Consider the following 20431-nt stretch of genomic DNA (forward strand, 5'->3'; position numbering starts at 1 on the left):
AAAATAATTTTAATATACATTAATATATTTGTGAGGCCCTAGGCTGTAGCTTGTTTATCTTGTGCCTAAATCTGGCATTGTACTTCCTGTACCAGAACAAAACATTCACTGTGAGTAATAACACAAATGCAAACAGTTTAGTTTATTGCAGGGCTTCTCGAACCTTTTAGCTCACAGAACCCTTTTTAAGAGCACTTGGAAATCGCGGAACCCCAATCGCCCGTTACAGTTTAAAAGGCCTGGTGTGTACACAAGCATAGTAAGAAAGTAAATAAACTTGCCATTCTCCACTTTGAAATCACTTGTTTCCTGTTAGACAGAATTTCACCACATAAAACACATTGTGGATCTGGTGCCTCTTTATTCCCGGCTGAGGTGAATCCAAGTGACAAATAATTTTCGTCATACCTTCGTTTCTTTATAACACTATTTTTCCCGATTATAGGTGTAATTGAAGACTCTTCATGAAAATATGGTGGCACCTCAGTGCTTTCTTCAGATGAATTATCCCATCTCCTCGTTTCTTTTTAATCCAGTGATTCGTGGTTCTTAATGTTGCACAAGTGGAATATCTTTAAAATATGGCCAGCTTCGCGCACCACAAAATAAATCAGATTCTCATTGGTTGAAAATAATGTGCAGGCCTGATGCCTGCTTTGTTTTCTTAGGGTGGAGTGCCATCCCAGAAACAAATTGAATTAAAGACAGAGGTAATAAGTGATTTAAAGAAAAACAGGTAGATCATTATTACTCCCTGTCATTTCTTCTGCGAAACCCCTACTTCTTTTTATGGAACCCGGTTTGGGAAATCCTGGTTTATCGTGTACACTTCTTTCAATTCATTGCCTTCAATACCAGATATCTCCATATCACTTATAAATCAGTGGAACAGATGACAGCGAATGTGTTTTATGACTCAATCTCTTTTGTAATTCACACTCTCTGACTCACCAAGAACAAGGCCTTTGGAAATTTACTAGTGAATAACAGAGTGTGCATTTTGGTGCAGCATGGTGGAGTGGTTAGTGCCCTGGGTTTAATCTGCTGCTATGCGTGTGTGTGGAGTTTGCTTTATAAACACAGAAATGCTGGAGGAACTTGGCAGACAGGGCAGCGCTACCATTAGGCCAACTAGGCAGCTGCCTAGTGTGCAAATCTCAGAGGGCGCTGTTGAAGAGAGAAAATTGTGCCCCATAGTTTAGGTAGGCCGAGGGGAGGGTTTGGAGTTGGCATTAGGAGCTCCGGCGTACGTGCAGTAGTAGGCCGAGGGTAGGGTTCAGGAGCTCCTGTAGGCTGACTGCTGAGGGGAGTCTTGTGTAAGCCTAAAGGTGTATTTGGCTGTTTAACTAAGTGAGATATTTACATTTATTCTTCCAATAATTCTAACATTGGTTTGAGCAATTTATTAACACTTCAACAAGAAAAGCCGGCCGTTCCATGGCGAGCCCCTTTTTTTAGAGGATCATAATTCATGAGAATAGGAACCAAGCAGATTTGAGACCTAGATGGTCCAGGGTAACTTGTTAAGAAAAGCTCAGGAGAGGTACTAGCTGGTTCTAACTATCAATATTCATAGATGAGAAATAAAAATATTTAAAGGAAATCAACTCAGCAATTACTCCATGTTAATTTTTGATATTATATTAATGATTTGTTCATTCTAGTTGTCAAAGTTTCATAAAAATTGAGAACTTCAAAAGGCAGACTAACAGAAAAGCATTCTTGAATTTCCGTGTGTAAAGCCATGCTGAAATTATATAGTTACATTTTGCTCAGGATTCTCGATCAATGTATGGCAAGGCATGTCATCAACTTCATTGTTGCTAGAGTTGATGCTGTCTCAGAGTGGTGCAATGAATAGAGCGATGACCTCAATTCCAGCGATCTGGCTCCTGCCCTGAACTCTGACCCTGTCTGTGTGCAGTTCGCACATTCTCCCTGTGACCATGTGAGCTTCCTTTGGACACTTCAATTTCCTCTCGAATCTCTAAGATTTGGCCAGGTAGATTATTGGCCATTGCTGTAGTGTGTAAGTGAGTTGTAGAGTCTGAGGGGGGGGGAAATCATTCTTGTGGAAAAGAATTATAGACTTAAAGGTGTGTGAAGTAAAAGGTTTAAATGTTGTGTTGCCCTTGGCGGAGGGATGCATTCTACCAAGTGCCCGTTAGTTCAAAATGATGTGTGTACCAAAATATTTTCTTTTGTATTTGAGAAAGATGATCAAAAATTGATGTATTACTTATTCTTGCAATTTTAAATAAATTTACCAGTTTCAAGTTTTGTGCTTTTCATTTTTTTTCTATAAAACGTCTGTTTTTGAAAATCGAACTTGGCAATTGTTTTTTGGGGGGGTCTGTTTTTGAAAATCGAACTTGGCAATTTTTTTTGGGGGGTGCATATGGACAAGGGCATAAAATAATCTGGCACCGGCATCCATCGGAGGTAAAGATATATAACTGATGTTTCAGGCCTGAGCCCTTCAAGGTATGAGTAAAAATTCAAAGGGGGAGGATACAGACTAACAGACAAAAGGTGTTAATTGGATCTGGATGGGATACAGGAGAGGAAAGGTGAAAATTGGCTGGGGGAGGTGGCGGGGGGGAGGGGGGAGGATTTTGGGCTCTGTGGATGTCGCGAGACCTGCTGAGTTCCTCCAGCATTTGTGTTTTTACTGCAAACCCAGTGTCTGCAGACTTTCGTGTTTCACTCCATGGAGTTTGCATTTCCTCCCTGAGATTACATGCTGTTTTCCCTGGGTGCTCTGGTTTCCTTTGATTGGCCCCATAGACTTGTGGGTGGTTAGGTTAATCAGTGATTGTACACTAAAAGTCCTAAAATCTGGATGCCAGAAATCCAGATTACCTGAGAATCCAGACTTTTTGAAAACTCTCGGCTTTTGAATGTGTGTTTAAGCACCACAGATGCACAGGGGCAGTAAGCGGCCACATGGAAATAGTGGAAATGTTAAAAAAAAATTGTACTTTATATTAAAAATGTTTTAATAAACTATAAATATTTATTTGTTTATTCTCCTTAAATTTAAATTTTAAGAGTTTCATCTGAAAATCTGGACTGACCCAATCCCCAAGCAGTCCAGATTTTAGGACTTTTAATGTAAATTTTCCCTAGTGTGTAGATGAGTGGTGGAATGTGGAAAGTATTGACAAGATTGTGGGGAGATTAAACAAGGAGTTAATGTAGGATTAGTGCGATGGTGTAGATGATGGCTGCCAGGAACTCAGTGGGCCGAAGGGCTTGTTACCACTTTGAATGACTGTATGACACCATGAATCTAATACAAGACAAACCCCCAAGAGTCTGAAAGTCTAGCATTTGATCAGTGGTGTCGCTCCTGCTTTGGAGCAAGGCACTGTGCATTTAATTCCCAGCAGCTGTTGGATTACACACTTGTCCAGAAGTTACAGAAAATTCCACACATTTTGGATTATAAAAGTTTTGCTGCCTTTCGAAGGTTTAATTGTTCATCTCCACTGTCCCCTATATTCTGTGATCTCCAGCACTGGGCTCTGGTATCTGAGCTGCCCCAGCCTCTACTGGCATGATTCAGATGTCAAATTTTATTGTCAGAACACATAAATTGTATCACGTACAATCCTAAGATTCATTTTCCCTGCAGACACAGCAGAATTAACTCTAATCCGTAGTACAAAAACACTATAAACAGCGTAAAAAAAAAAAAAAAAAAAATAAAAAAATAAAAGAACTGTGGAAATCCAAGGGTTATCAGGGCCCCGAACTTGGTTCGGAATTGCCTCAAAAACACTGAAAATGTGTGCACTTATAGCATTTATAGAAGGGGAGAAAGAAGGATACATGGCCTTGCTGCAACAGCTTTCCCTTCCCTTACTCTTTTTTTATATATATATATATATAGTGTGTGTGTGTGTGTATAGATATATATAGTTTGGCGGGCAGCAACCTCCTTTGAAGAAGACTGCAGAGCCCACCTCACTGACAAAAGGCAAAGGAGGAAAAACCCAACACCCAACCCCAACCAACCAATTTTCCCCTGCAACCGCTGCAATCGTGTCTGCCTGTCTCGCATCGGACTTGTCAGCCACAAACGAGCATGCAGCTGACGTGGACTTTTTACCCCCTCCATAAATCTTCGTCCGCGAAGCCAAGCCAAAGAAGAAGATATATATATATATATATATGTGTATGTGTATATATATGTATATATATATATATATATGTGTGTATATATATATATATATGTATATATATATATACATATATGTATATATATATGTATATATATATGTATATATATATATATATATGTATATATATATGTATATATATATGTATATATATATACATATATGTATATATATATATGTATATATATATACATATATATATACATATATGTATATATATATATGTATATACATATATGTATATATATATATGTATATACATATATGTATATATATATATGTATATATATATGTATGTATGTATATATATATGTATGTATGTATATATATATATATTTCCTTAAAATGTACGTTAATCCTACAACTTACCCATCCGTACCTTCGAGAAAGAAACAGTGGGCAGAGGGGGAGAAAAAAGAAAAGGGGAAATATCTGGCATTAACATTTAATGCAATCAAAAAAGAAATAAAAATATTAAATTACTAATAAGGGATGAAAATTGAATATAAAAATATTAAATAAATAGACTAAACTAGCCAGGCATTTTAAAAAAATTCAAACAAGGATGCCAAATATCTAAGAACATGTTCTATTTCCACCCCCTCGCTGTGTAACCCCCCCCCCTCGCTGCATAATCCACCCTTGCTGGTCCTCTTCTTTTTTTTCCCCCTCGCTGTTCTTTCTCTTCCCCCACCTCCCTTCACTGGTCCTCCTTCTCCCAACCCTCCCTCACTGATTTTTTTTCCCCCACTCACTGGTCTCACCCCCCCCTTGCTGATTCTCCCCTCTCTCGCTATGCTCTTGTTGCCACTCTTGCCCTCTTCCTTTCTTTCTTTCTCCCTCCCTCATCTTCCCATTTCCAGCACTCCTGTTTATTAAGTGAACAAATGACCTTTTTGGCTCTAACTGGGACGTACTGTTTTCAGAGCTGAGAACTTCTCTTCGTGCTTTGGTGCTCTGCAGTCACAGGTTGGCTTTGTAGTCTGATCTCAGACACCAGTTTGACTATCTGGTGGCATACTCTATAATCGGTGCTGGTTCTAGTCATGTCTCTGAACCACACAAACAAACGCCCCAACACCTCCACTAGTTGGGTCCTGTGGTACTCCACTGGCTGCAGGCTTTGTTATCAGCATCATGGTCTAAGAAATATTTAGTCAAGATTGCTTGGGATAAGGACTGGTTAGAGGAAAGTGCCAGTTATGGGAATTAGAGAGCAAATGCTTAATTCTATCATAAAATGTGGGAGAACCTCCGAACTCCTTGTCCACAGAATGTTAGAGTGTGCTCAGATCTTGTGAAACCTGCAAGTCTGCAGACGCTGTGATTGTAGTAAAAACATAGAAATGTTGAAGGGACTCAGCAGGTTTCTCAGCATCCACAGGAGGTAAAGATACAGAAACATTGGTTATATCTCTTTATCTCCTGTAGATGCTGCAAAACCTGTTGAGTTCCTCCAGCATTTCTGTGTTTTTGCTCAGATCCTGTCCCCATATAGAATCAGAGAACATTACAGCCCTTCAGCCCTTCTAGTCTGTGCCAAACTATTATTCTGTCTCAGCTCACTGACCTACATCCAGTCCATAGCCATCCGTACCCCAACCATCCATGTTCCTGTCCAAATTCTTCTTAAATATTAAAATTGATCCTACATTCACCACTTCAGCTGGCAGCTCATTCCACACTACCACCACTCTCTGTGTGAAGAAATTCCCCCTTGTGTTCCCCCTAAACTTTTCCCCATTTCACCCTTAATCCATGCTCTCTGTCGATTTCCCCCTCATAATTTTAAATACCTCCATCAAATCTCCCTCATTCTTCGACACTCCAGGGAATAAATTCTTAACCAGTTTAACCTTTACCTGTAATCCAATTCCCGAAGTCTGGGAAATATCTCTGTGCTCTTTCAATCTTATTGATATCTTCCCTGTAGTTAGGTGACCAAAACTGCACACAGTACTCCAAATTTGGCCTCACTAACATCTTGTACAACTTTACCATAACATCCCAACTCCTACACTCAATACTTTGATTTATGAAGGCCAATATGCCAAAAGCTCTCTTTACAACCCTATTCACCTGTGACACCATTTTCAGGAAATTATTTATCTGTATTCCAAGATTCCACTGTTCTACAGCACTCCTCAGTGCCCTACCATTTACCATTTATGTCCTACCTTGGTTTGTCCTTCCAAAATGTAACACCTCGTACTTGTCTCCAATTTCCAATCTTTCAATAATGTTCTTAATGCTGTAAATATTCCAAGGACTTTCAAAGTTCAATTTAGCACTGAACCATATGAGATTGCACCAAATATTCAAAAACTTGGAGCTTTTTATTTCAGGAGAAAATAGAGTTTGAGGGGTGGAGAGATAAAATGAAGGAGTCTATATGCTTCAGAAGATGAAGAAATTGCTTGCAGTGGTGTGCCTTTGGAATGAGCAGATGCAAAGATGGTGGGATTGAGTTTTTGTGGAAACTCTGTGCCTGGAAATAACAGGTATCATAGAATTGGGTAGCGTTGAAGCAGGTTTCTCAGGCTAACTCATGCTGACTAGTGAACAACCTGGCCTCCACATCTGTGATTCAATTGTTCACTGAAACACTTCCTAACTGCTGTCAGCGACCCAACTTAAACACTAATGCTTTGCAGGAACTTGACAATTTCTGAATGAAGAAGGTCCCACTTGTATCTCCTCTGATTCTTTCCCCCTTTATCTCTTCAAATAATTAATTCACATTGATTAGATAGGATATGTCATTGACAAAGCCACGTTAGCAGACTCTGATTAGTCCCTGTCTTTTCAAGCGACCATTAATCCTCTCCCTGTCACCTGAGTTCAAATCTATTAATTATGAGACATTTCCCTGATACCTTTAATGCAAAGTGGGACCTTATTTGTTATCTTCAGTCATCTGGAGCCTCACATGTCCAGGATGGTTTAAAAATCCTAGCCACTCTGCCAGCAGTGCATCCCATATCAGCAGCCTGGGATATATCCCATTCAATCCTAAGGATTTGTCCACTTTAAACCTTGCAGGGCATCATGGGCCTCTTGATTTATGTACACCTGCACTAGTCTTTCATTTGCCCCTTCAATGAATTCACCAACTGCGAAATCTATTTCTTTTGTGAATCCCATTAGAAAGTATTCATTCTGGATCCCTCCTGTACCATCATGTTCACCCTCTGGTTATTCGTTGCTGTCGATTTATTCATAGAATATATTCAGATTTATCACTGATATTTGTGACCAAGTTCCAACACTGAGGGACTCCAATGTGGCCATCCAGGGATATTTTCGATTTTTGTCAGTGGAAATTTGTTGTGCAAGAAAAAGGGCACCCATGATGCTTCTGTTTGTTCAAGTTTATAACCTGATTCCCGAGGAACGTGAAGATTAAATTTGTTTCCCCTGCAAAGTCAGACCATGTGTTCCAGATCAAGGTCCAGATCAAGATCTAGAGGGAAAATAATTCTAAATTTCATCTTTTCTTAATTTAAAAAAAATTAGACGTACAGCATGATAACAAACCCGTGGCGCCCAAATTTCCCAATTAACCTGCAAATCCTGTACACTTTGAAGGGCGGGAGGAAACAAGAGCACCCAGAGGAAACCCACACAGACATGGGGAGAACGTACAAGCTCCTTTATTGTCAGCGCTGAATTCAAAGCCAGATAACTGGCGCTGTAATAGTGTTACGCTAACTGTGTCACTATCTTTTGGAAGAGGTTTAAAAAATGTAGGGCAGATGAAGATGTAACAATCTGGAATATGCCTCTTCAACATTTAAAAAGGATCAATAGCAGCCGAGTGGCTTTCTTTGATACAATTTAAATTCGCCACTTGCCCATCACAGCAGTTAAGGGGCAAATGGAGCGCTCTTAAAGTTGGCCATTGAGTCAGTGACCTCTCACCAACACCAGTCTGATCTCAGTGTGGTTTGTGAACATGGTTCCCACTGGTACAAGGCTGGTCTCTGCTGCTATGGAGGTACAGATGCCTAACCTTTTATCCTGGATTGTCAGGACTGGACACTTGCCATTGTTCAGAATTTTCCGGATTTTGGAATAATTTTAAAATGGTGGTGCTTTAAGTAAATGTGATGTTTCAAAATCACAGAAAATGGGATCTGGGATGTAAAATGAATTTAGATAAAGTAAATCTTCAAAATAAAACTGACTCAGACCCCCGTCCCCCACCCTCTCTTACCTTTGGTGGAAAGGTGACCCTCAGCCCTGAGCACCCGGTGGGAGAGAAGGAGGAGGCAGCTGGCTCAATGTGCGAGCAATGCCTGTCTTCCTTACCCGTTATCCCTCTCGCAGCTGGAACCAGTGCCAGAGCAGTGGAACCAGGGCCATTGCTCCCGCATTGAGCCGTCACCAGCCACCGCAGTGAGTGAATGCCACTGAACCCCTGCTGTCGCGTTGGGAGTTAGATTGGGTGGGGGGGGCAACAGATGGCTGGGGAAAGGGGGGGGTAATCGACGGGCTGGCAGGAGGCGCGGCACACAGCCCAGGGGGGACGGATGGTGGGGGGCTAGGAGCGAGGCAGTTGGGTGTTTTCATTACTGAAAAAGTGTGAGTTTTTGCAGGTTGCTGGTGTTCGGAATCCTGGATAAAAGGTTGGGCACCTGTACCAACAAATACCCACTACTATTGGACTGACCCAAATATCAACCATAGCTCATAACCAACAGACAATGCAGGTCACTACCAGATCTTAAAGTTCAAGCCTGAAACATTGGTTATGTATTTTTATCTTTGCTACATTAAGGACACTCTTTGTCCCGCTGAGTTTCTCCAGCGTTGTGTGTTTTTATTCTGCTGCTATTATGGGAGATCAATATCGGCTGAGGGAAGATGAATCTACTCAGGGTAAACTGTTGAGGCAAATCCACTGTGCAGAGATGGCCGTGCCATCACTATTTTTCTTGACTGTTCAGAATCCCATGTCTGGTGAAAAAGTATTTAAAATAAATATAAATTTCTGTCGTGCCTTTCACACTCTCAAAGTATATTGCATCTGAGGTACTTTGATGTCAGCTCATTATTATTGTGCAGAAGGTGCAGAAATCGATTGGTACACATCAAGTATCCACAAATGGCATTGAGGTCATGGCCAGCTCATCTTCTTTAGTGATTTATTTTTCAAAAATGTAACTTTTTTTAAACAATACAACATGGTAGAAGACCCTTCTGCCCCATGGAACCCATCCCACCCAATTACATGCAATCAGCCTCCCAACCCTTTATGTTTTGGAGGGTGGGGGGTAACCAGAGCACCCAGAGAAACCCACACAGGTCACGGGGCGAGCATACAAACTCCTCACAGGCAGTGGCAGATTCGAGCCCAGGTTGCTGGCTCTTTTAAACTATTGCGCTAATGTGACATGCATAGAACCATGATGTTTTTTGAAGGAGGGGTAGTAGGATGCAGAGTAGAATTTCCTTTAATGGAACTATTTGAATCTTTTACATTCAATTGAGAGGCAGGTACAACCTCAGTGTACCATCCAAAAGGTAGCACTTTTGACAGTGCAGAGCTCCCACTGCATTTCACTGAAGGGTCACCCAGAACAAGAGATTGAAGGAACAGGGCTTAAACTCACTGTTGACTCAGGTGAGAGTGTTGTCAATCCAGAATCTATCATTCACCAGGCCATTGCTCAAAAGGTTACATATGGTGACACAGAAAACAATAGAGGCAGGAACACAGTGTTCATTTCAAGACACTGATCTTTGTACTGTAAACTATTCAACCACAGTGTGTGTTTTGCTAAATGGTACTTACTCTATCTGTTCAATCAGTCAGAATTGCTGAGTAGCAGAGGATTGAGTGTTCCTGGCATGTTAGCAGGAGTTAAATCCATGCCAAGGGAAGTTAGGTTTGAGCATTAGTCATATTGACATTGCAGTTCTTTACTTTAATACACACCCAAGGAAAAAAGGTGCATGCCATTCAGCCCCTTGACTTGTTCTCCCACTCAATAAGATCATATATCATCCCTGAACAAATTTGCATCATATCAGGTTTTATTAACATTGAACATTTCAGCACGGTACGGGCCCTTCAGCCTTCAATGTTGTGCCGACCTTCCCTTCCTAACTCATTATCTTTTATTTTTCTTCCATCCATCTCTTAAATGCCCCTATTGTTCGAGCCTCCACCACCACCCTGATAATGCATTCCAGGCATCCACAACTCTCTTGTATATTTTTAAAAAACCCTGATGTCGTCCCCCTCCCCCCCCACCCCCCAAACCCTTATCCTTTCACTTTGTCCAGATGTCCTCCCGCCCTGGGAAAAAAGGTGCTGCCTGTCCATTTTATCCATGCCTGAGGATGTTGAGATTAAGGATCCTGATCTGGTAGTGACCTGCATTGTCTCCATAGCTCCACACAAATCTGTTCTTAATTTTATTTAGTAAAAACAAACAATTAAGCAACTCCAAAAAAAGGGATAATCCTTTGGCATGGTTTTTCATCTTCACCAGTCACAGAAAGGAGCAGGGGCACAGTGTTGGCAGAGCTCACTGCAGCGCTGTTCCGGCACCTCAGGAGGCAGCTCCAGAAACTTTGTAGGGTGGCTCCACCATCTTCTTGTTGCCATTTGGTGATCTTTGGCACCAAAAAAAATTAGCTCTGCACCCTGGACAGGCGATCATTGTGTGTTTATTTGTTAATGAATACTGAATACTTGGCTTGAAATATCTTTCTCTGTTATCTTTCTCAAATCCAGTACTAACATTGGAGACTGGGAAATTTGAAAAATTAGGCCAGTGCGGTTAGTGTAGCAGTTAGCCCAACGTTATAACAGCGCCAATGACTCGGGTTCAAATCTGCCACTGTCCATAAGGAATTTGTAAGTTCTCCCTGTGTCCACGTCAGTTTCCTCCGTGTGTTCAGGGTTTCCTCCCATGTTCAAAAGACGGAAGGGGTGAACAGATGAATTGGTCACATGGGTGTAATGGGGCAGGGTAGACTCATTGTCCCGAGGGGTTTTGTAACTCTGCTCGAGCTCTGTTTTCTCTCTCTTTTCAATATTTTTATTGGTTTCATCAAATGTTACATAGGTAAATGACAATAAAATAAAGTATTAATGAATCTTGTATAACAATAAAAATGGTATTGAATATATAACATTAAAAAGAAATTTAAAAAAAACCCTGTATATTAATGATCTAAATATCAACACCCTCCCTTCAAACAGTCCACAACTAATAATAAGAAAAAAGGAAGGGAAACATAGGGATCAAACACCAGAAACTGGGTAATCTTTCAAATTTTGAAAGTAATTAAGAACCCCAAAAAGAAACAAAGTTAAGATTCTAAATTTAAATTTTAAATTTAATTCTGATCCCTAAAAAAGGTTTAAGGATTCGAAATGAAGAAAGATGAATGAGCTATGTTACTTTTACTTTGATTGACAGCATGGAGGAGGTGGAACTTGAGGGTCCCTCATGGGTTCTGTGGTCAGAGGGATGTTATTGGCAGAACTGCAAATGAATCCATCAAGAGAAAATTAAGCACATTTAAAGGGGCACTGTTTTGCCTAGGATGATAGCAATCTATTGTGTCTTGCAAACTGTGTCAAGCTCAGTGAAAGGCAGTGCCTCAACAATTTGTCCTGCATGTTAAGGGCGGCATGGTTAGCGCAGGGGGTTAGTGCAATGCTGTTACAGCACCAGCGATTGAGACTTGGATTCGAATCCTGCTCTGCCTTTAAAGAGTTTATATGTTCTCCCCACGTCTGCGTGGGTTTCCTCTGGGTGCTCCGATTTCCTCCCACCATTCAAAACATACTGGGGGTTGTTGATTAATTGGGTGGCACGGGCTCGTGGACAGAAAGAGCCTGTTATTGTGCTTTACATCCAAATTTTTTTAAAATCCGTGCCAACATGAGAGACAGGAACTCTTCTGGTGGCTAATTGATGTTTGGGAACTTTGACCAGACTCAGCCAGTAATGAGTTCTCTGCTCTCACAAGAGGCAGCTTTCATTCGTCAGCCTCAGTGCCTCTGGACTGGGGAGATTACCTACACAGCTTCTGTTCCTGATTGCTGTGAGGTTTATTCTGTGTCAGAGGGCTTTGGGTGAGGCAGACTGTGCTGAAATGTATTTCATTGAATTGCCCTTTTCTTCACACACGACCATTTCTGAGGCAGATGGTACAGTGGCGGAGCCAATCATGGCAACAAATTGAAGGAAGATACAATCAATTGTGCTTTAACTTCCCTTGAGAAACTTTTACAACTTTTTAATGGGGTTGCTTTCAGAAATTAATGCCTTTAAAGCAGTGGTTTTCAACCTTTTTCTTTCCACTCACATATCTCTGTGATTAGTAAGGGATTGCTTAAGGTGGCATGTGGGTGGAAAGAAAACGGTTGAATGTTTTAATTGTACCTAATTGACTCGTTATGTGCACGGTTTCATAACTCCAAAGGAAATGGGCCAATGACAATTTTTCTCAAGCAAAATATTTCAGTTACAATTGGGTCTAGAGCAGTGGTTCTCAACCTTTTTTTCCCCCGTTCACATACCATTTTAAGTAATCCCTTACTAATCACAGAGCACCTTATGGCATAGGGATTACTTAAGGTGGTATGTGAGTGGAAAGAAAAAGTTTGAAAATCACTGCTCTCAAGTACCGTACTGATAAAACATAACTAATAACTCATCTATTAATTTTATCATTGCAGTCGAACTATTGGAGTTTCAAGGTCAGTACCACTTCTCAGCAGTCATTTCTGCATGCGCTCTGCATGAATTCTGTGGGTCTGGTCAGCCACTGAAATCGTCAAACAATTGTGTTCTTTATGTTCATACAAATGGGGCTTGAGGCAAGGTTCTTATCAACTTTGATGTTCTTTTGCTGCCTGCATACCTGCTGGTCTGTCTTCCTTTCCAAGGTTGTCCCACACCTGACACACCCCACCTTCCTGCTACCCTCTTTTGCCACCTCACCCCAACCAACCACCTGCTTTCCATTTAAAAATAAATATTGATTTCAGAGCAATATTAATTAAATCATCTGTTGGTTACAGTTGATGCCATTAATGTGGGAGAATTGCAATACATTTAGTGCACAGCTTCCACCAGGATTAGATGCTGGTCTCTTCAATTTGTGCTTCAACTGGAAATGTCAATTATTTTTATAAAAGTAGATTTAAGTTGATGACTTCGATGTTGTAAATTTAGAGCAGTCGGCACCAGTCCGTTGTAAATTGGCACGGACCACAATCCATGTACCCCCTTTCCCCACCTGTTCGTATAAACCAGGGTCAACAATCCAGAAACATTAGCTGGTGTCTGACACAGTGATCTTTAAAATCTTTAGATGTTCCCCAGAGGCGTCTGCTGGTCTTGGCTGACCTGGGTTGTATGTGACGGTCATATCTTATGCAAACCACTCGCTTCAGGGGCCTTAGTAGTGGCATCCATAACTTGTAAACAAATAAATAGAACTGGCATAGGAGTAGTGATGTAGATTCTGAGATTTGTAACAAAAATCTATACTGGCTCTACGGGAGAAGCCAGAAAGTGGTGGTTTGCGTCTCAGATTGGAGGCCTGTGACAAGTGGTGTGCCCTTGTTGTCTATATCAATGATTTGGATGATGATTTGGATCACCGAGTTTGCCGATGACACAAAGATTGGTGGCGTTATGGACAGCGAGGAAGGCGTTCCAAGCTTGAAGAGGGATGTGGACCAGATGGAAAAATTAGGTGAAAACGACAGATGGAATTTAATGCAGACAGGTGTTGCATTTTGGCAGGACAAAGAAATGACATACACAGTAAATGGTAGGGAACTGAGGAATGCGGTAGAACAGAGGGATCTGGGAATACAGATGCATAATTCCCTGAAAGTAGCCTTGTAGGTAGATAGGTAAAGAGAGATTTTGACATATTGGCCTGCGTAAATCAAAGTATTGAGTTTAGGAGTTGGGATGTATAAGAAATTGGTGAGGCCAAATTGTATGCAGTTTGGTCACCGAACTACAGGAAAGATTGCAATAAGATTGAAATAGTACAGAGAAGATTTACTAGGATGTTGCTTGGACTTCAGGATCTGAGTTGCATGTTATGGTTAAACAGGTTAGGACTTTATTCCCTGGAGCATAGAATAATGAGGGGAGATTTGACTGAGGTTTTTAAAATTGAGAGACATAGACAGTTTTTTCCACTGAGGGTAGGTGAGATACAAACCAGAGGATATGGGTTAAGAGTGAAAAGGGAATACCTTAGGGAGATTATTAGGGGGAACTTCTTCACACAGAGAGCGGTCGGTGTTAGTGTGGAATAAGCTGCCAGCTGAAGTGATGAATGCAGGCTCAATTTTAACATTTAAGAAGCATTTGGAAAGGTACATGGATGGGAGAGGTATGGAGGGCTATGGACTGGGTGCAGGTCAGTGGGATTAGGCAGAATAATAGATCGGCATAGACTAGAAGGACTGAAAGGCCTGTTTCTATGCTGCTATGTTCCATTGTTCTATAGTTCTCTGTATTACGCCCTGCCCTTTGTGGTAGAACATCCCAAAGGGCTTCACAAGAGCAAAATGAGTTATAATTGTTTACTGAGGGTTAAGGAGGATGTTTCTGAGCTTAGACACTGGAAGTTGAAGAAAGAATGGTAGAATTCAGGAAGAGATAAAGAAGAGGTCAGAATTATTGTGATATGTTAGAACAACTTAAATTAAGGCTGGTTCTAATTGTTCCTGGGTTGGAAATGTGTTTCTGCATATGGTAGTTGATTTAAGGTGTATTCAGAGGTAGCTGTATTGGAATCATAGTTCTGTAAATATTAGCCCCATTTGTCATTTCAGTGATGATTGATGCAGTGCAGACACAGGTCACTGTCCTCACCCATCTACTCATGGAGGCAGATTGTCTCCAGTGCATTCACCAGCAAGGTGGGTCCCTAACATGTGCTGAGGAAGACCTTGAGAGTTTTGTTTTATTCAGTCTTTTTTTTCTAGATAATATCAAATTATTTGATCTTTTTGATCTCTTGTCCTTGGTTAGATGGGTTAAAAACCAGAAAGCTAAGTATCAAGTTAAAGGTTGGATATTTAACCGTGTGGAGGAACAGAGGGACCTTGGGGTCCAAATCTGTACATGTCTCAAGATTCCCACTCAGATTGATAGGATAGTTAAGAAGGCCTAAGGGATGCTGGGCTTCATTAAAAGGTGGATTGAGTTCAAGAGTCCAGAGGTCATATTGCATCTTCGCAACAAGCCTCAAACTTGATGAATGTCTCAAACCTGAAATGTTTTTGTGTCTTTATCTTTGCTATATAATGTACACTGTCTGACCAACTGAGTTTCTCCAGAATTGTCCTTCTACTGCAACTTTACAAATCTCTGGTGAGACCACACTTAGAGTATTGTGTTTCAGTTCTGGTCACTTCATTGTAGGGAGGATGTGGAAGGTATGGAGAGGGTGCAGAGGAGATTTACCAGGATGGTGCCTGAATTGGAAAATAAGTCTTATGAGGCAAGGTTAGCAGAGTTCCAACTTTTCTCTTTGGAACGAAGAAGGATGAGAGGGGACTTAATAGATGTCTACAAAATTCTGAGAGGCATAGATAAGGTGGACAGCCAACACCTTTATACCAGTGTGGGAGTAGCAAACACCGGGAGACATCTGTACAAAGTGAAAGGAAGAATGTTCAGGGGAGATATCAGAGGTAAGGTTTTTACACCTAGAGTGTGGGTGCCGGGAATGCTTTGACAGGGATGGTGATGGAGATTGAAACATTAGGGGCATTTAAGCGACTCTTAGACAGGCACATGAAAGAAAAATAGAGGGTAACGAGGTCAGAAGGATTTAGTAGTTTTGGGTGGGATTATATAGGTCAGCTCAATATCAATGGCCGAAGGGCCTGTACTGTGCTGTTATGTTCTATGTCCATTCCTTTTGATTGTAGCTATCAATTCAAAATGTACCTAACTCTTGTTGCTCTTGTTCACAGAAGATGAGTTTCTATGAGCAGACACACACTATTTCTGATTGGTCATCTACTAACTGGTAGAAGCTCTGAGGGATGATCAATTATGTTTTAATTTTTGTAACAGTGGGGAATTGGTCACATTTAACCATTCTGCAAGGTAGACAGTTTGCCAGGTTAGAACTAAAATTTGAGTTAGTTTGCAAAATTGTCATTAGACAGAAATAACTGCATGGATTTATTAGCCAGAATTTAAAAAAAGTCAATTCAGTAGTTGTCTGTCAAACTAGTCATAATTAATGAAGCCATTGAAGTGTAAAACTAGGAAGCAATTTTTCATGTTGGAACAGCAGTGATCGGAAGAAAATCTCCAGTTCCAAAGCTGTGGGTAATGAAGTTTACTGGAGTTTTATCAGCTCAGAGATCTGGAGTGAGCGGTTGAACTTCAGAGCCATCCTGACCTAAACAAATGGCTGAATCAACTGCTGTTTAACTTCTTCCCAAGCAAAGAGCTGAAGATCTTGGTAACTTTTGCAGCATCTTTCAACCATGGCTTCAGTGAATGACAGCTAGGGTCTTTCAAAGCCGTCGCGAAGCCACAGCCGAGAAATTTATAGGTAAACAAGGAACTGGGCATCTTGAAACCTATATACCGATATCATTCTTCCTTTTAATAAGTTGGAGGCTGTCAGCAAGAAAGAATATTGATGTTTCGTCTTGAGGCAAGCAACAACCTTGTTACTAAAATTGTCACTAAGGCATGACCAACATAATCCTGGGTGTTTCTGATGGGATGGCTATTGCTTTTGACTCCTGACTTCTGAGTCAATTGCTCTGGAAGGACAAAACCCTGCAGGTGACCCCTGTTCATTTTACATCCATTTAACATCTGAAAAAGATGAGGAAACTTGTCTTCTGAGCCCTGGTTACCAATTCCTTTATGGCAATGATTTGCCCCAGAAATGAAGCTTCCTCAGCTGGGCACATGCTGAGTTTATTATTCCATACAATAATTTAAAAAAAACTTTCTTGGGATGCAGATGAAGCCCTGGTTCAATAGGCACAAAAACCATGAAATGACTGTGCGGGAGTACATGGGGTCAAAGTCAGCTGGTTAAAGAGACAGGAGAGCTAACGTTTCCATGGCAGCATGGAGGTCCAACCGATGAAATGTTTCTTTTGTAATGCTCTCCTATTGTAATGGGGCAATGTGCATATAGTTGAATCCCACAGAAAGCACTCATTGGCTGCTGTAGTGATGTGGTGTCCCACTCATTGGTCATTATTCATTGGGAAACTGATAGTCGATTGTCAAGAATGAGGTTATGGAATACCGAGAGATGCATGAAAAGATAGGCATGTCAGCATGGTTTCCTTAAAGGAAAATAATGTCTGACAAACCTATTGCAATTTTTGAAGAGATCATAATGTAGGATAGGCAGGGGAGATGCAGTGGATGATGTGTATTTGGATTTTCAAAAGGCCTTTGACAAGGTGCCACACATGAGGGTACAAAACAGATGAGAACCCATGGAATTACAGAAAGAATACTAGCAGGGTAAAGCACTGGCTGAACGGCAAGAGACTGCGAGTGGGAATAAAGGGATCCTATTCTGGTCAGCTACCGGTTACCAGAGGTGTTCCACAGGGGCCAGTGTTGGGGCCGCTTCTTTTTACATTGTATGTAAATGATTTGGATTATGGAATAGATGGTTTTCTGGCTAAATTTGCAGATGTTACCAAAATAGGTGGTAGGGTGGGTGGTGCTAAGGATACTCGAAGTCTGCAGAGAGACTGGGACAAATTAGAAGAATGAGCAAAGAGATGGCGGATAAAATACAACGTTGGACAATGTACATTGATACATTTTGGTAGAAAACATAGAAGGGCAGACTATTATTTAGATAGGGAGAAAATTCAAATTTCAGAGGTGCAAGGGACTTGGGAGTCTTTGTACAGGATACCTTAAGGGTTAACCTGCAGGTTGAGTCAGAAGTGAAGAAGGCAAATAACAAATAAGAACAAGGATGTAATTAATATTGAGACTCGACAGGGCACTGGCAAGACCTCACTTGGAAGTCTTTGGGTGCCTGATTTGAGAAAACATGTGGGGATGTTGGAGAAGGTTCAGATGTCAGTCTGAAAGACTGGTAAAAATCAGCATTTTGGGAGCTTATCCACACATGCGACTGTGCCTTCACAGGCATGATGGGCCAAATGGCTTTCCATACTGTAGTCTTTTGTGACAGTGACACCATAGGGAATTGGAGCAAAATAAATTAATGTTTTTTCTGTTTCTGGTTTGAGGTGGGTCTGAGTTTGAATACGTGATTTATGGTGGGCTATGGAGCAGGGGCCATTTCCATTGCAACGTGTATCTCATTGGGTAGAGATTTCCTGGACGACACCAGGTGATAGGTGTAAGGCAACTGGTGTACGGCCTTACAAGATCCAGGACCAGACTCCAGTTGCATGCTGAGGGAGCACTGGATGATTAGAAAACAATTAATTTCCCTGGAGCTCAAGTCAGCATTTTCCCCTTCCTGATCTTAAACCGAATTCTTAAAATTTGATATCGGTTCTCTAAGAGTTATTATTGATGTCTGGTGGTAATTCCCTGGACAAGACTAAGAAACAATGGGAGCAAAATTTTCAACAAGAATTTTGTAATGCTACATGGGATTCTATCTTGAAATTGGTTAATTCATCTTCTCTAAGTGCCCGACATTCATTATTGCAATTTAAAGTAGTACATCGAGCTTACTTTTCCAAAGTTCAATTGGCTAAATGTTATTCTAATTTCTTGTCAAAGTGGTGATAGAGGTAAGACTGAAGAACATACATTATTTCATATGTTTTGGTCGCGTTCCTCACTTTCCAACTGTTGGGAAAGAATCTTCCATGCCTTGTCTTTAGTTTTTAATGTCAATTTGGCTCCTAATCCTTTTCTTGCCCTATTTGGAGTAAGTCAGTCAGCTGGTTTAAATGCGTCTGGGCTACAATCCCATGTAGTTGCCTTTGCTCTTCTTATTGCCAGAAGAGCTATAGTTGTGAGATGGAAGGATGCTGCCCCTCTGAAACATACTCAATGGTAATCTGATATGATGGCATGCCTGAATATGGAAAAATTAGATGCTCTACTAATGTAATGAACCTTAATTTTCTAAATTTATTGGAGTCCTTTCCTTAATTATTTTCAGAATTTATAAGTTTATTGGATCCCATTTTACAGTAAGGTTGTCCTTTCTTTCATGCATTGATGGAACATCTATGTTTAATCATAACTTCACAAGGGAAGTGTTAGATTATTAGAACAGTTTTTGTTTTATGTATTTTTTTGTCTTTTATAGGTTATTTACAGCTATTTGTTAATATACATTTTCTTTGTTAGATAATAAAAAGAATATATATCTATGTATGATTAAAAATGTATATCTATGCACACACACACGCACAAACATGCGCTCACGCACACAGTTACACACACACACACACACACACACACACACACACACACACACACACACACACACACACACACACACAAAATAAAGATACTGGAAAGAGCATTTGCCCCTTCCCAATATTCTTGGAGATGACCTTGTGCAAATGATCACACTTTTGACAATTAATAAATGAGATATTGAAAGGGAGGGTGAGGGTGGACATAGAGAAAATGTTTCCAATGGTGGGAGAGTCCAGGTCTTAAGACACAACTTCAGAATAAAAGAACAGAGATGAGGATACTTTTATTTTAGCCAGAAGGTGGTGAATCTGTGGAATTCATTGCCACAGCCTGCTGTGGAGGCCAGGTCATTGGTTAAATTTAATGCAGTGGCTGACTGGTTTTTGATTAGTAAGGGCATCAAAGGTTATAAAGAGAAGGCAGGAGAATGGGCTTGGAGGAAATGTGCATCAGCCATGATTTGAATGGTGGAGTAGACTTGATGACCTGAATAGTCCCAAGCAACTATGTTGTTTGGTGTATTTGAGGCAGAGTTTGAAAGGTATTTGATTAGTCAGGGCATCAAGGGTTACGGGGAGAACGTTGGGGAGTGGGGCTGTGAGAGAATGGATCAGCTCATAATAGAATGGCAGAGCAGACTCGATGGGCCAATGGGCCTGCTTCTGCCTCTATATCTTGTATTCTGCACACCTAATGAAAGAAGAGGTCTTCAGAGGCTTCTCAATCTCTTTTTTGGGGGTTCCACATTACCTTTAAAGATCTGTAGTCATATTCTTCAGGATCTTTCTCCACACTGCCCACTACTCTCTCATTTAAAACCATAGA

General features: G+C 40.8%; 1 protein-coding gene across 6 annotated transcripts in view; it reads left to right on the forward strand.

The window, feature by feature from the left end:
* LOC138747620 (SRC kinase signaling inhibitor 1-like) overlaps positions 1 to 20431 on the forward strand; it is a 227458-nt gene that overhangs the window by 45262 nt on the left and 161765 nt on the right. For 2 of the 6 annotated variants that reach the window (XM_069907008.1, XM_069907005.1), the window contains one exon: positions 12889 to 12909. The exons of the other annotated variants lie outside the window; for them this stretch is intronic. In XM_069907008.1, the coding sequence (XP_069763109.1) occupies positions 12889 to 12909 (21 nt within the window). The remainder of the gene's footprint in view (positions 1 to 12888; positions 12910 to 20431) is intronic. 6 annotated transcript variants of the gene reach the window in all.

Source organism: Narcine bancroftii, chromosome 12 (genome assembly GCF_036971445.1).
Source record: "Narcine bancroftii isolate sNarBan1 chromosome 12, sNarBan1.hap1, whole genome shotgun sequence".
Lineage (NCBI taxonomy): Eukaryota > Metazoa > Chordata > Chondrichthyes > Torpediniformes > Narcinidae > Narcine > Narcine bancroftii.